The sequence below is a fragment of the Coptis chinensis genome, chromosome 2 (genome assembly GCF_015680905.1).
Source record: "Coptis chinensis isolate HL-2020 chromosome 2, ASM1568090v1, whole genome shotgun sequence".
Classification (NCBI taxonomy): Eukaryota; Viridiplantae; Streptophyta; class Magnoliopsida; order Ranunculales; family Ranunculaceae; genus Coptis; species Coptis chinensis.
In genome coordinates, this window is record NC_141457.1 from 36,732,997 (window position 1) to 36,747,121 (window position 14,125).

The 14,125-nt window shown below is 36.9% G+C and overlaps 1 protein-coding gene across 1 annotated transcript; it reads right to left on the reverse strand.

Annotated features, from left to right (window-relative positions):
• Positions 1–24: 24 nt before the first annotated feature.
• On the reverse strand, positions 25–12,225 carry LOC147515921 (Mitochondrial import inner membrane translocase subunit Tim17/Tim22/Tim23 family protein). The gene is made up of 6 exons (XM_086588634.1): positions 11,847–12,225; positions 11,653–11,768; positions 10,431–10,557; positions 470–618; positions 315–377; positions 25–233 (listed from the first exon to the last, which is right to left on the reverse strand). Exons 1-6 carry the CDS (start codon positions 12,177–12,179, stop codon positions 206–208), a joined length of 816 nt encoding a protein of 271 aa, XP_086444760.1. The 5' UTR covers positions 12,180–12,225; the 3' UTR covers positions 25–205.
• Between the last annotated feature and the right edge of the window lie 1,900 nt (positions 12,226–14,125).

A 14,125-nucleotide genomic window follows, 5' to 3' on the forward strand; every position in this document is an offset into this window, starting at 1 on the left:
AAAACAATACCTGCTAAAGATACGAATCCAAAGATAACTTTTGATAAAGTTGATACCGAAAACAAGATTCTGAAGTTGGAAAGTTCTAAAACTCTTACCCAAGAATTTAAAGCTGCAAATTTTACTAGTTTCCAGTTAACTGCTAAAACTAGAAGGGTGTCTACATAATACAAACTTCATGTTGAAATCACGTGAATCCACACCCTCATTGCCTCTCTCTTAGCCCAGGGTTCCTGAAATCAGAGAATAAGATAGCTCGATTAGAGAGAAGCAGCATAAATTTGGAACATCTACCATTAATTCAAGGGACACACCTCTGAATGTGATCGAGAATGAGCAACCTTGGTCCAGGAGGAACTTTTACATCTCTAAGCGCACTGAAATAAAATTGCAACATAAGCTAAAATTGTTTGCTCTTCTTTACTACAACATAAGCTGCAATAAGCAAAATGAAACCAAGACTGTGTACCTATCAGTTAGTAAAGGTAAAGTACTGTCGGTAAGTAAGCCTTTCTTGAAGTTCTTCTCGTAGTTCTGAAGGCCAAGATTTGACAGCATGCCTCGTGTTCTGCTGTAGTACATATCTTCAGCTGGTGGCTGAGAAAACTTTTCTCCTAGCTGCAAATATCAAAGAAGATTGCTTTTTAACATGTTAATTTGTGTGATCCAGAATACTCAGCATAGAGTTCAAATGAACATGATATGACTATTAAACTGGATTATTCTAGGGTGGGATGATTGCACTGATGCACTCCATATTTTTACAAGTCAAAGAACTACTGTTTCAATTAGTATCAGTTTTCTGCTATACTACAACTAATAGTAATATCTAAACCCATAAATAATTGCAAAACATATAATCGTATTGTTCCTTTAACATATCAAGTCCATGGCGTAAGGATTTCACGGGCACACTTTTCTAGATAGGCAAAAGGAAGGCTACCCATATTGCTGATTCCGAACCCCTAAACCATATACTCGTATACCATCACAAAGTCCTTGACTTCAAAAATATAAGGATAGTGCTTCCTAAGGTAATCTCCAAAGCTAAATGTGTTTGCAAAGGCAAGCTCACTCTTGATGGGGGGGGTGCTTCTAGAAGGACCTATAGAAAGTCAAGAAATCTAAGGCTTTGAGGCAAAGGATGCCCTGTATCCCATTCCCTACATGTCACTTTTATGGAGGTTCTTCCTACAATAGCATAGAATATGTTTTAGAGCTTCAGCTGGTTATCGATTGGAAGGTTCGGAACAATAGACTACAAATACAAACAAACCTGCTTCAGTTTGCAATGACACGTGAGAGTAGAAAACCATGAAATCATTACCAAATTCCCAGACAGTAGAATTTGGGCATCTTCCTTTTCATTTAGAATTTTTTATATTCCTTGGATGGCCTATCTTAGGTGCGAAGGAGGTACCAATGCTTAATGCGAAGGAGGTATAAATGCTTCCTTTCTAAGGAGGTGGAGAAGGGTTGGACAATCTTTTTGTTCTTTGCTCGGTGGCTAATTATGCGGGGCAACTGTTCTTTTCATCATTCAACAAACAGTGAAACCCTCCGGTTAACAAAAAGGAAGCCCTTATAGGAGACATCGTTTTGGAGACTTTCAATTAGAGCTTGTTGGATAGCGAATACACATCTTCCCAAGGGGCAATAGTGTGGGTACTTTAGAATGAATAAAATCGTAAAATCTTCAAGAGCAAATTAATTTCGTCATTTTCACATGGGTGTAAATGATTTATTAAAGCACAACATGGAACCGAGTACAAACATGCTAAGCCCTTAGTAACTGCCTACCTCCTAGTGATCAGTTTGGGTTGGATTTTGGAAAATTCATTACCGAACCGATAAGAAAATAGGATATCTGAAACCGACCTAAACCGATAATATTATAGAGCATCCGAAACCAAACCGAACCGATAAGATATATTACAAACCAAAACCGAACCGACCCGAACCGAAAACTATTAAATCAATCATATCCTAAATTATATCAATTAAATTTAGTCACACAATTTATAAAACCTACAGAAAATTAATCATAAATAGTATTAAAATGCCATCTTATCGGTTCGGTGGATGGCAAACCCGAAACCAAACCAATATCTTATTGGAACTCAAAATTGAAACCATTAAACCGAAATTCCCAAAACCAAAAGCGATAAAACCCGAACCCATTGACAGCGCTACCTATAACCCATCAAATCCGAGTACACTAATACATGAGAACTTCCATGGATAACTTAAAGTAGGATCGAAGTCTATTAATGAAGAGAAGGACTCTAGATAAGAGAGTATCGCTTTAGCTACTAAAGGTCTGCAATGGAACTGAAAACAGTTGCGCTTTCTATAGCACACCTTACAAAACAAATATACAACCAGATACGCAAGTAAATAAAAACTCAAAACCTAATTCTTATTAACAATCTAATTTTTTGCAGCCCAATCGAGGAGAACTTTCCTATTTCACTTCAATATAAGTCGTACATCATTCTCAACATCTCCCATTGCATTCTTACCAGATAAAACCAAATGATAGCTATTTGAATGTGTGGAACTACCCAAATGGCTCTTTCCTCAAATACTCTACGATAGAAGTGGGGCAGTGTCCAAAATCAATTAAACAAGAAAGAAACAGACTAGATTGGGGAAATAGATAAGAAACTGGTTATATATTCCGTATTCCTACCAAAATACAAACTATTTGAGAGCCATGCATCTTAGGTCAGAGTATGAGAGTATCCACCATTTTCTAAAGAAGCAAAACAGCAAAAGAAGCGATACCAAAAGGCCTGAAGTTCAGCACTTGAGCCAGTGAAATTTTATTATTGTTAATGGAGAAGAATGTTGAGAGAGAAGAGAGTTCGGCTTAGTTAGTTTCGGCCTCCTCTCACTTTTCTTATATAGGAAAATAGTTTGTTTACAATATAGAATACCCAAAAAAATCGGCTGCCTACATGTCCCACCTGTCACGGCTTACAAGAACTCTAACAGAGCCAAATGTTCTACTGAAAATTCACTAAGATCTCATGGTTTTCCAACATTGTCAAGCCATGCTCCTCTACTAGTCTAGCGGTCTAGCCTATAAAGATCCCTTCTTGTCGATGAGCATTTTAATTTTTACGATTAATACTCGTGTCCCATCTTTTATGATGTATTTCACCAATGCTCAACTTGCTTGGTGGATCTTTTTAATTTTTTTGTGCTTTCCATTTTCTGAAATTGTGAAAATACCTCATACGATCAAGACAAGTCCCTTTCAAGTATATTTTTTAAAACAATAACGTTTTCATAATCCTTCCAACCAACACCACCAAAGTGAACTTCTATAAAAGCATTTCATCAAATTGTAGGCCTCATTTCGAATTGTTTTATAACTTTATGCTGTTTGTGTTGATATAAACTGACTTCAGTCGAATAACATGTATAAATCTGAGCCTTGCATGTATATTAGAAGTATAAGCAGAAGCTAACTTTTAGATGCTTCTGCTGATTAGATTTTTATGACAGCAAATATTCCAACATCCAACTAGTAAAGGAGGCTGCAGACTTGGGCATATGAGAACTTTTAAAGATGTACTTAGAGCTTAACCAGTGCAAATGGTGCCACAGTCTGCCTTTGGAGACATTGAGGTTAATTTCCGAACGACAACTAATTAACCTTTAAAATCCAAATGGGAAAGGTAAGTGCACGACAACCTCCAACCCTGATCAGGTAGTCTACTCCAATTAGTGTCTGGAACATGTTATTCCTCCGAATAACAAAATCTGAAACAACTCTCAAATCTACATAGAATAAAACCATGATGATAAAAAGAATGACAAGACTCTAGAACTTAGCAAATAAGACAACAATTACTCTCGCCTCCACTTGTGCAAAGCGCTTTTTATATTTATTTATTTTCTATTTTCGACCCATCAACACAATTTCCATTTACCATAAATCGTATTGCCAGAGTGAAGCTAGTCCTACGTTAAACTAGAGATAAAGAAAATACACGTCAGGAATGCAAGATCCAATATCAGCAACCACAGGTAATATGTTTGGCTTTTAATATATAAATGAAACACGCTAATCATGTTTGGTTATTCAAGTGGTACATCAGTCAATTTGTGATGCATCCTGTGACACCATGTGCCAGTAACCATCTGGGTTATACGTATTAAGTTATATATATAAAAAGCAGTTTAAAACCATCCATATTATTGGTGACATGAATATAATCTTATCTGCCGATGAAATGCAAGGAGGGCAAGACTATGAATTCCAAGATAAGTTACCTTGTCCACAATATCATTAGAGCCCATGCATTAGTTGATGGGTTAGTTAGGGATCTCCCAATTGTAAGATCCAACGGTCATGTTTCTTCATGTGAAAAAAAAAACTTTCTTCATGTGAAAAAAAAACTTCATCTCGTAGCTGTTGGATCTTGCAACTTGGGGGTATCACTAATATTTTTGAAAATGGGGGGGGGGTAGCTTGACAGAGCACTCTCTACTTCTGAATGGCTTATTATTTTTCCTGAATCCATTATCCATAACCTCCGTGCAATAGAATCAGACCATTGCCTTATCCTTCTCAACACAAATCCTTCCCCAGCAGGTTCTCCAAAGCCTTTCAAATTTCACCATATGTGGATGGATCATCATGACTATCACAATGTCATCTCACATGCATGGCAAAGAGTTAACTTCCTACCCAACACACCTCACTGCTACTCCATCCCAAAACATCTCTCCTCTACCAAAGAAGTCCTCCAAGTCTTGGAATGAAACTACTTTTGGAAACATATTCCAACAAATTTCTATCCTCAAAGACAAAATTGCAAAAATTCAAAGTAAAGCACCAACAAAAGAAATGTGAATTGGAACATAAAGCTCTTCTTAAACTTGACAATTTGTTAGATAGTGAAGAAAAATTGTGGATACAAAAAAGTTAGAGACTGACAGTTTACACTAGACACATTTCCAAAACCTGAGACACGGGAAATTCAACCCAAAGTGAGTGCTTAAAAAATTCAGAAGATATTTGGGTCTCTTCTTCTAGAGATATTGGTCTTACTGTAGTCCCTCATTTTCAAAAACTTCTTTATGAAAATAGTTTAGTGAACCTCCAACCTATACATAATCTTTTCACTAATACTATTTCCATGGAAGAAACAATGACATCCTTAGAATTGTCAATGCTGAAGAAGTCAAGGAAGTGGTGTTTAGCATTGGTGCTCTTAAAGCACCAGGGCCAGATGGTTTTCCTTCGATCATCATTCTTGGGACATTGTTGCAAAGATGTTTGTGAAGTGGTATCAAATTTTCTTGTTTTGAAGGTCACATACTTGAACATATGGATCATACCAATATTGCCCTCATCCCCAAGTGTCCTGATCCAGAATCCTGTAGCAGTGTAGTGACTTTAGAGTTTAGACCCATTAATCTTGTAGTGACTTCAGTAAACTTCTCTCTAATAGAATAAACAAGAGTTGTCTAGTTGCACTTCTCCCTTTCAAAGTGCCTTTGTCCCTAATAGACAAATCAGTGACAATATTACTATTGCTCATGAAATCATGCAAACCCTTGAGTTGAAGAAAGGAAAGTCTGGGCTCATGGCAAACAAAATTGCTATGTCCAAAGCATTTGACAAAGTTAACTGGAACACCATTTTACCACTCTCCTTCATAGGTATTTAAAATAAAGTTGTAAATCTCATTAGACAATGCAATATCTCCCCTCATTTTCCCACATAGTCAATGGCACCCCTTTTTGTTCGCTTCAAGTCATATAGGGGTTGAATGAGTTCAGAAAAAATTGGCAAGTTGGAAGTGTAGATATTTATCAAAAGGGGGGCGGTTAATCCTCATTAAAAGCACCCTGGCTAGTCTTCCTGGCTATTTTATGTCTCTTTTCGTCATTCCCTAGAGTGTTGCGAACAGGATTGAAGAAAATATGAGAAACTTTCTTTGGGATGATTTGGATGAGCAACATTACTATCACTTGGTTAGGTGGGATTTGTGTTGTTTGGCTAAGAAGGACGGAGGTTTCGGTCTTCGAGACATGAGTAGTTTTAATCAAGCTTTGTTGGGTAAGTGGTTGTGGCAATTTGGAGAGGAACGTCAGAGTTTGTGGAGAAGAGTGATTGTGTCCCGCTTCGGGGAAACTTATTTTGGATGGGATAGTGGTTCGGTTCGTATCTCTTATGGTTGTGGGGTTTGGAGAGGAATCGTTAATGTTTTTCCTATGTTTCTGAAAGGTGTCCGGTATAAGCTAGGGTTTGGTGACAAAATTCTTTTTTGGGTGGATAGTTGGTTAGAGGGAGGTTCACTTGCCAACAGTTATCCCTTGTTGTTTGGCTTGTCTAGCTTCAAAGGTAAACCGGATACAGATTGCATGGTTAGAACTAAGGTTGGTATATCGTGGAATCTAGATCTTCGCAGAGCTCTGAATGACTGGGAGATCGATGTGTTAGCTTTCCCTTATGGCTAGGCTTGATGCGCTACTTTCTATGACGCAAAATTGTGATAAGAGAGTGTGGTACCCGAGTAAAAAATGTACTTTCTCTGTTAAGTTTTTTTATTTCAGCACTCCTACTTGGTCAAATTCTCATAATCGTTGCGCTCCTATTCTAAAGTCCCCACCAATATTTCTATCTTTGTTTGGACAGTCTCTCTAGAGTGTATTCTTACCATTGATAATCTTCGGAAGCGTAAATAAATTATTGTGAACTACTGTCAATTGTGTAGGAAAGATGGTGAATCTGTAAATCATGTTTTGTTGGAGTCCTTTTCTTGGAACATTTGGTCTTCTTTCCATTTAGAATCTTATTTTTATTGGGCGAGTCCTGGGTGGATTTGTTGAAAGGTTGGGGTCATGGTCCTTTTACCTTATCAGGCAATCGTCTTTGGAGCTTGTTACCATTTGCTATTCTCGGAGTATTTGGATTGAGCGAAATCATCGACACTTTGAAAGCATTTCTGCATCTAAGCAGGAGCTTATCATATCTATTAAGGTTTTATTATTTCAGTAGTCTAAGATTTTTAAAGAGTTTAGGAGTATCCTTTTTGAGTATTTTGTGGTGAGGTGGGATAGGTTTTTGTATTTAGAAGTAGAATAATTTATAGTTCTTGGGTTAGCCTCCTGAGACTATGTTTTTAGTTTTATTTTGTTTCTTTGTAATAGTAGGCTTTCTCGACACTTTCTTTTCACTTTTAATGAGATTTCAACTTTACCAAGCAAAAAAACAAAAAAAAGTCATATAGGGGTTTGAGACAACATGATCCTCTCTCCCATATTATTTTCATTCTCTGTATGAAGATTCTGTCTAGAATTCTCCCTTTCAAAGTGCCTTTATCCCCCTAATAGACAAATCAGTAACAATATTATTATTTCTCATGAAATCATGCACACCCTAAAGTTGAAGAAAGGGAAGTCTAGGCTCATGGAAATCAAATTTGGTATGTCCAAAGCCTTTGACAAAGTCAACGGGAACACCATTCTTACCACTCTCTCCTCCATGGATTTTGAAAAATAAGTTGTACATCTTATTATACAACGCATTACCTCCCCTCAATTTTCCACCATAGTTAATGGCACCTTTTATATAGGGGTTTGAGACAGTGATCCTCTCCCTTACAATTTTTCATTCTCTGTACAGAGGTTGATTGTTGACAACAAGTGGCATGGAGTTCAAATTTCTAAAAATAGTTAACCACCCCCCCCCCCCCCCCCAAAAAAAAAATTCTCATCTGTTGTTGGCGATGGGGAACATACTCAGATGAAGCTAGAGAACTCCTTGAAGCTTTAAATACATTTTTTTAGCATCACTGGTCAGGAGATTAACCTGGCATCTTAGCAAGAATATAGCATCAAGCAAGTACTCAAAATGAGGACTATTCAGATTGGAGAGAGATACCTTGGCTCTCCACTGTTTCTTGGAAAACCAAAAATCTGAGATCTTTAATGAACTAATCTATATACTCAATTATAGAATCTCAGGCTGAAAGAGTAAATTACTCTCAGGCAACCGTAACTGTGCTCACAAAATCCATATACTGTACCCTGTTATACCTCCCTTCCATATGAGCACCATTTTGTTGCCACAAAAAGTTCTACGATCAATGCTTTCCAAAGAGACTTTTGGTGGGACACAAATCCAGGTAAGAAGCACCCTCTTCATCTCAAAACTGGGGGTTCATATGCCAATCTAAAAGAGGTGGGGGATTAGGTATAAGAAACATGGAGTTCAACAGCAATGCTCATCAGAGTAGAACCATTTGGAACATTATTACTAACCCCTCTTCTTTCTTATCGCAGCAGCTAAAAGGTAAATATTTCAATCCATAAATGTTCTGAATTCTACTCCTAAACAAGGCTTTTCTTGGTTAAGGTATCTATGCAAAAAAAATTCAAGCATATAAAAGTCAACTTAATGTGGCAAACTGGTACAGGCACGAATACAGACACATTTGGAATGATTCTTGAATTCTTGACAGTACTTTAGTAAGATTCCTACTGCCATCACTCCTAATACCGAGCACAGATTTGTGTCAGACGACATCATCCCTCATACTAGGACTCGGTATATAAGCTTGTTGAATCAGCTCTCTGACAATCACACCAGCCAACTCATCCAAAATATTCATCTTTCTAGAAGTCAACTAGAAGAACTTATGTGAAATTTAAACGAAAATAGTAAGCACTCGGTCAAGTCAATGTATGATGTATCAGACTCTCATCTCTCAACATACAAATCCCACATGTCCACACCAATCTTCCATTCTGACACAACACTCACTACCCCAAAGCCTCCCTCTTTGCTTGGAAATGCTACTATGAGATTGTCTCTACAAGAGAACACCTTGCACAACCATTCTGACAAGTCATGCATGTTGTGTGGCACAGCCATAGAATCCATTCATCATCTTCTTTTGAATTGGCATTTTACGAAAGCAATGTGGTATCTTATTCCCTGGCAAATAAGACTGACACAATTTCAAAGCTTGCAGGTCAAGGATTGATCTATGGTATAATCAACGAACTGGGTGGTTCATTGATAGAATTATTTGGACTAAATACTGCCTATTTTTGTGTTTGGAACATTTGTCTTATAAGATGCTCAGGGTACCACAACAAAAGACCACCGAACTTGTTTTCAAAGATGGCAAACAAGTTCTTTGTGGCATCAGAAATCTTGAAACTCAATTCTGCAGGCAACTATCACCAAGATAGTCCACTGGATCCCACCAGAAAAATAATTCTATGAACTTAAAACTGATGCTTGTTTTAAACATTGCAATATTTCTAGTTATGGCTATACCAACAGAGATTGTAATGGTGATTTTACTGCAAGGGGAACTGAACAAGGAAGGTACCTCACAGCTAAAGCAGAAAGCAGAGAGATGCTCCAAGCAACCAATGGAGCAGGAAATTCAATTACACACACCTAGATAATACATTATCCAATGATAATTTTTCTACTATAGATAATGTTCTAATAAGTGGGTCAAGAGATCAGGAGACAAAGTAGCTCATGCTTTATATCAGTGAAGCTACCTAAATGACTTATCTACACAAAAGCGGACCTACACATTGAGTGATTCTATTTTGTGGAGAAGATACCCCTACCACGTAGATCATGTCCACCAAAAATCAATTCATTTCGATATGTCTAACCATGGCTAATCTGTTTTACAAAATTGTAAACCGTTGAAAAACTTGCAAAGTCAAACACAGCCTTCGACAAGGCTAGACATATTCGATTGAGCAGAATTTTTGTGGAGATGCTATCAACGTGGAGGATATCATATCCCCTAAAAATCAGCCCCTAACTCTTTGTGTGGGTCCATTTTAAGTAGGGAAGTCATTTAGGGGTGATAAGGTAACCCGAGTGTGTGTGTGTGTGTGTGTATAGAGACAGAGAAACCAGTTATATGAACTCCGAAAAAAATCCACCATGAAAAGCAATGAATTAGAAGCTGGTTTTTAGTGGATTTGTTCTCCCCACAACAAAGATCATCCTCAAAAAAAATCAGCTCATTTGAAGATGTCTAACCGTAATGAAATTTGTTTAGAATGTTATAAAGTTATCCAACTTTCCAGATTTTTTTAATTTCGAAACAACTTTTGACAAGGTTAAACATCTTCGGCAGAGCTGATTTCCAGTAGGGAGCTCCATTATGAGAAGACTATCGTCACCAAAAATCAGCCCTCAATTCATCTTAGAAGTCCTCTTTTGGTGTGGAGTTCATTTGGAGTCATTCTAAGGTGGAGTTTATATGTGTGTGTGTGTGTGTGTGGCAGTGTGGGTGTGTTGATTACCAAAAAATAAAACAATAAAAAATAAATATAAAATAAGTTCAAAGTTATTATTGTTACCACAGAATATAGAAAAGGAACGATCAAACTTTTCAGATGAGACTGCTTTATAATATGCTCACCTTAAAAAGGCCACCCTGCACAAGTGCAAAGAAAAGTCCCGAAGTGAGTACATTAGCCGCTTGATTAGGGCCCCCCATGCCACTCACCAATGAAAACATGGCTCCAGAGCCAAAAGCCGCCACCATGCTGCAAGAATAATCATTTCAGTAATTACCAGAATAAAGAAGAATTAAGAAGTAAATGGTTATCTAATATGTGACACATGACATGATCACTAGATAAGGAATAAAAGACACATTATATCTGTTTGTTCGGAGGAATTTGATAATATGCTGCGATCAGACCCAAATCCTCACTATTGCAACACAAGCACTATCACATTGCAAAACAACATTTATGTCTACACAGTTAAATGTATTTGTAGTGAAGAAAAATCATTTACAAAAGGTTATTAGAACATTTACTATTCAGTGCACTCTGTTTCATCCGACTGAACCTAAATTCCTTTATTCAATCAAGAAGGGAGTTATTCTCCTGTATTGTACAAAAGCAAAGTTCTAAGGAAGCACTAAAACTCATTATAAGCAAAGTTACATTCACACGGATACGAGTGTCCCTACCTGACACAGATAGAAGTGTTTGACAGGGCAAAATTAAAAACTGAGGCATATCACATACAACATGTGTGCGATATGTGTATGTGGGTATGTATCCAACTCGGATTATTGTTAAAATATGGCGTGCCCATGTAACATACATTATAAGGGGAAAAAAATTACAAAAAACTATTTTTATCAGGTGCATTTTAATCGACTGGTTGAAGTGGCAATCACACCGCGAAATTGTTTTGATCAGGCAGACATGAGCAGCAGTAAGTCTCGGGACATTGAAAGACCACCAAACTGATGTTCAGTAAGAACATTCCACAGCCAATTGTATTAAACCCATGAATAAAGTAGAATTTTATACAGATAAACCCACATCTCCTAACAATTGAATCCTCAAGTTTATCTAGTGAAAAATGACATTCAAATAAAATTCCAAAAATTACAAATTACAAACCAAGAAACGTGACACCGTTACAGCTTCAACCCTATAGGTTTACAATTCCAACCACAATTATGTAGAACTATGCACTGAAAAGTGTGCCTACACAGGCCAAGGCTCACACCTCAGAGCCTAGGGTCTAGCATCATTCGGTTGGTAACACACAAATACTTGTCAATTAACTCTTACTAGTAAATTTCAAATGTCTCAAGGTTTTTTACCAAGTAAGCATACCTGGACTGAACATCCTCTTTGCCACGGATTCTTTTCATAACACAAGAAATACCCGCATTGACACCTGTCATTACAGCAAAATTACGCGCTTGCACCATCGGTCCACCACTCAAAGCCTGAATAACCCAAACCCATCAATTACATTCAAAATTCACCTGAACTAGTTGATTTTAACCAAAACAAGCAGCAAGTACCTGGGCTTGCTGAAGTGAAGCCATGGCTTGAGGATTAAGAGCAGCTTCAGGAGAAGGAGTTGGAAATGCAGACGTAACATCAGAAGTGAGAGTGCCCATAAATCCACCAATAGCAGCGCCTTGGACTGCACTCGTGGCAGTGACTACAGCGGCTTCGACTGGTAATGATTGTTTAGCGAGCCATGCACGGAAGCCGGATTCTAAGACTTTAAATTTTGTTTGGAGTTGAACTATGGGATTAGCAGGTGGTAATAATAATCCTAGTTGTTTATTTGGAGTATTATGATTGGCTAATACTACTACACCGCTGCTATCGACTTTTTGTTCCATCATCCTTTTTTTTTGTTAGAGCGGCGTTGAAACAAACGAAGAAATAATTTGGATGGATAAAAAGAGTGTATATATTACAAGAAAGGGTTTTGAATTAATTTCGTTTTATTAGTAATTTGGATCGCCTCCTTTTTTTAAGCCGTTGACATTTTTTTTCTACTTTGGTTTGACTTAGTACTGGGTTACTTTAAGCCCAGTCCATTTGACAGAATATCCAGCTTGTACATCGGTTTGATCAAGTACTGGGTCACTTTAAGCCCAGGCCCATTTGAACAGCATTTCCAGCTCCGAAACCAAATTTTAAGTCCATATAAACTAATCTAACTCCTATAAAGAAAACGAGGGCTTCAACAGTAAATTCATCACGCAATTAATTTGTTTTCTGATTTTACCCCTTGTCAAACACGAATATTACAGCTCATGTCATTTTTTGTTTTATTTTTTTTATTTTGTCTTTTCACAGGAGTAAAATGGTAGTTTCACGTCTATAAATTAATGAAAAATAAAATAAAATTGGGGATTGTTAACGTGGCAGAGACACGTACAAAGAGACTAGTTAGCATAATGTGCGTAGCATTTTAGCAATATAGCTGTGAAATTACAAAGCCACGCGTATTTTTCTTTCACTTGGGCGGGTCCTTGATGTGACGGTTCTTTCTGGAACTTATAAATTTGCCCCTATACAATATTAACACATATGCTATTGGCAAATTACCGTTTTGCCCACAAAAAAACAAATATGACATTTGGAAAAATACCATTTTGCCACTCCCAAAAGTCAAAAAAATAATAAAAAATCGTGAAATTAAGAAATTGCCACCTGAAATCACAAAATAATGATTTTGCCACTGTATACAAAACAATGGATTTGTGTCCGACACGGGCATAAATGTCATTTCTCACTCTTAAAAAGCATTTTATGACACTTGTCAATCATTGGTGGTCTATTTTTGACAAAAAATAATAAAGTATTAAGCAAAATTACTTATTTATCCCTGTGACACAAAAACACTATTCATCAGACCGTATATTTTCCTATAGCAATTCTAGTGTGCGTGTGATGTATGGGTGCGCAGTCATCTCGTACCTTGGTTATAGACTTTGTGGGGCAATGCACTCTCACCCCCTTGGTTATTAGAGGGCCCAAATGCTGGAGCACAAGTACAGCAGGCATATGCTAGATTTTGCATATTTTTCTAATACTAGTACATAGGCTGTGGCGTACGACATTGAAAAGCCCAATTGAAGCCCACCCAGCAAAAACTTGATTAAAAAAGCCCAACCGCCCACCAAAGAGTCCATTAGTCTTTGTTGACTTCAATAATGATTTACTAGTCTTGTTGCCCTTTTATTATCCTGCGCACACTCCATAAGCCCTTAGATCCGTCATGTCATAAGTTAGATTCAAAAGTTAGGTTCCTTTTTAGTTTTTACTAGATTTTGGACTCGGACATACGTCCGAGATCTATTAAATATTTTCTGTGCTGAAAATACTTTACAAAATGTCTCACACAAATTTTCGAATCAGAATATATTTTTATTGAAAATAAATCGAAATACGTTAATAACCAACGATTATGGTACATAATTACTTGGAAACTAATTAAGGAATCAAATTGAGATAGCCTCTTCACTTTGTGGTTTAGGATATTAATCCGTAATTTTCAAATAGAATTATCTTAAACTCGATCTAGCTTATATAATAGTTTTATTATATTTATGGTGATTTAGCGGCAAATTTTCGAATCAGAATATATTTTTATTAAAAATAAACCGAAATACGTTAATGAGCAGCGATTATGGTGCAAAAGTACTTGGAAACTAATTGATCAAATTGAGATAGCCCATTTACTTTGTGGTTTAGGATATTAATCCATAATTTTCAAATAGAATTATATTAAACTCGATCTAGCTTGTATAATAATTTTCTTAGATTTATGGTGATTTAG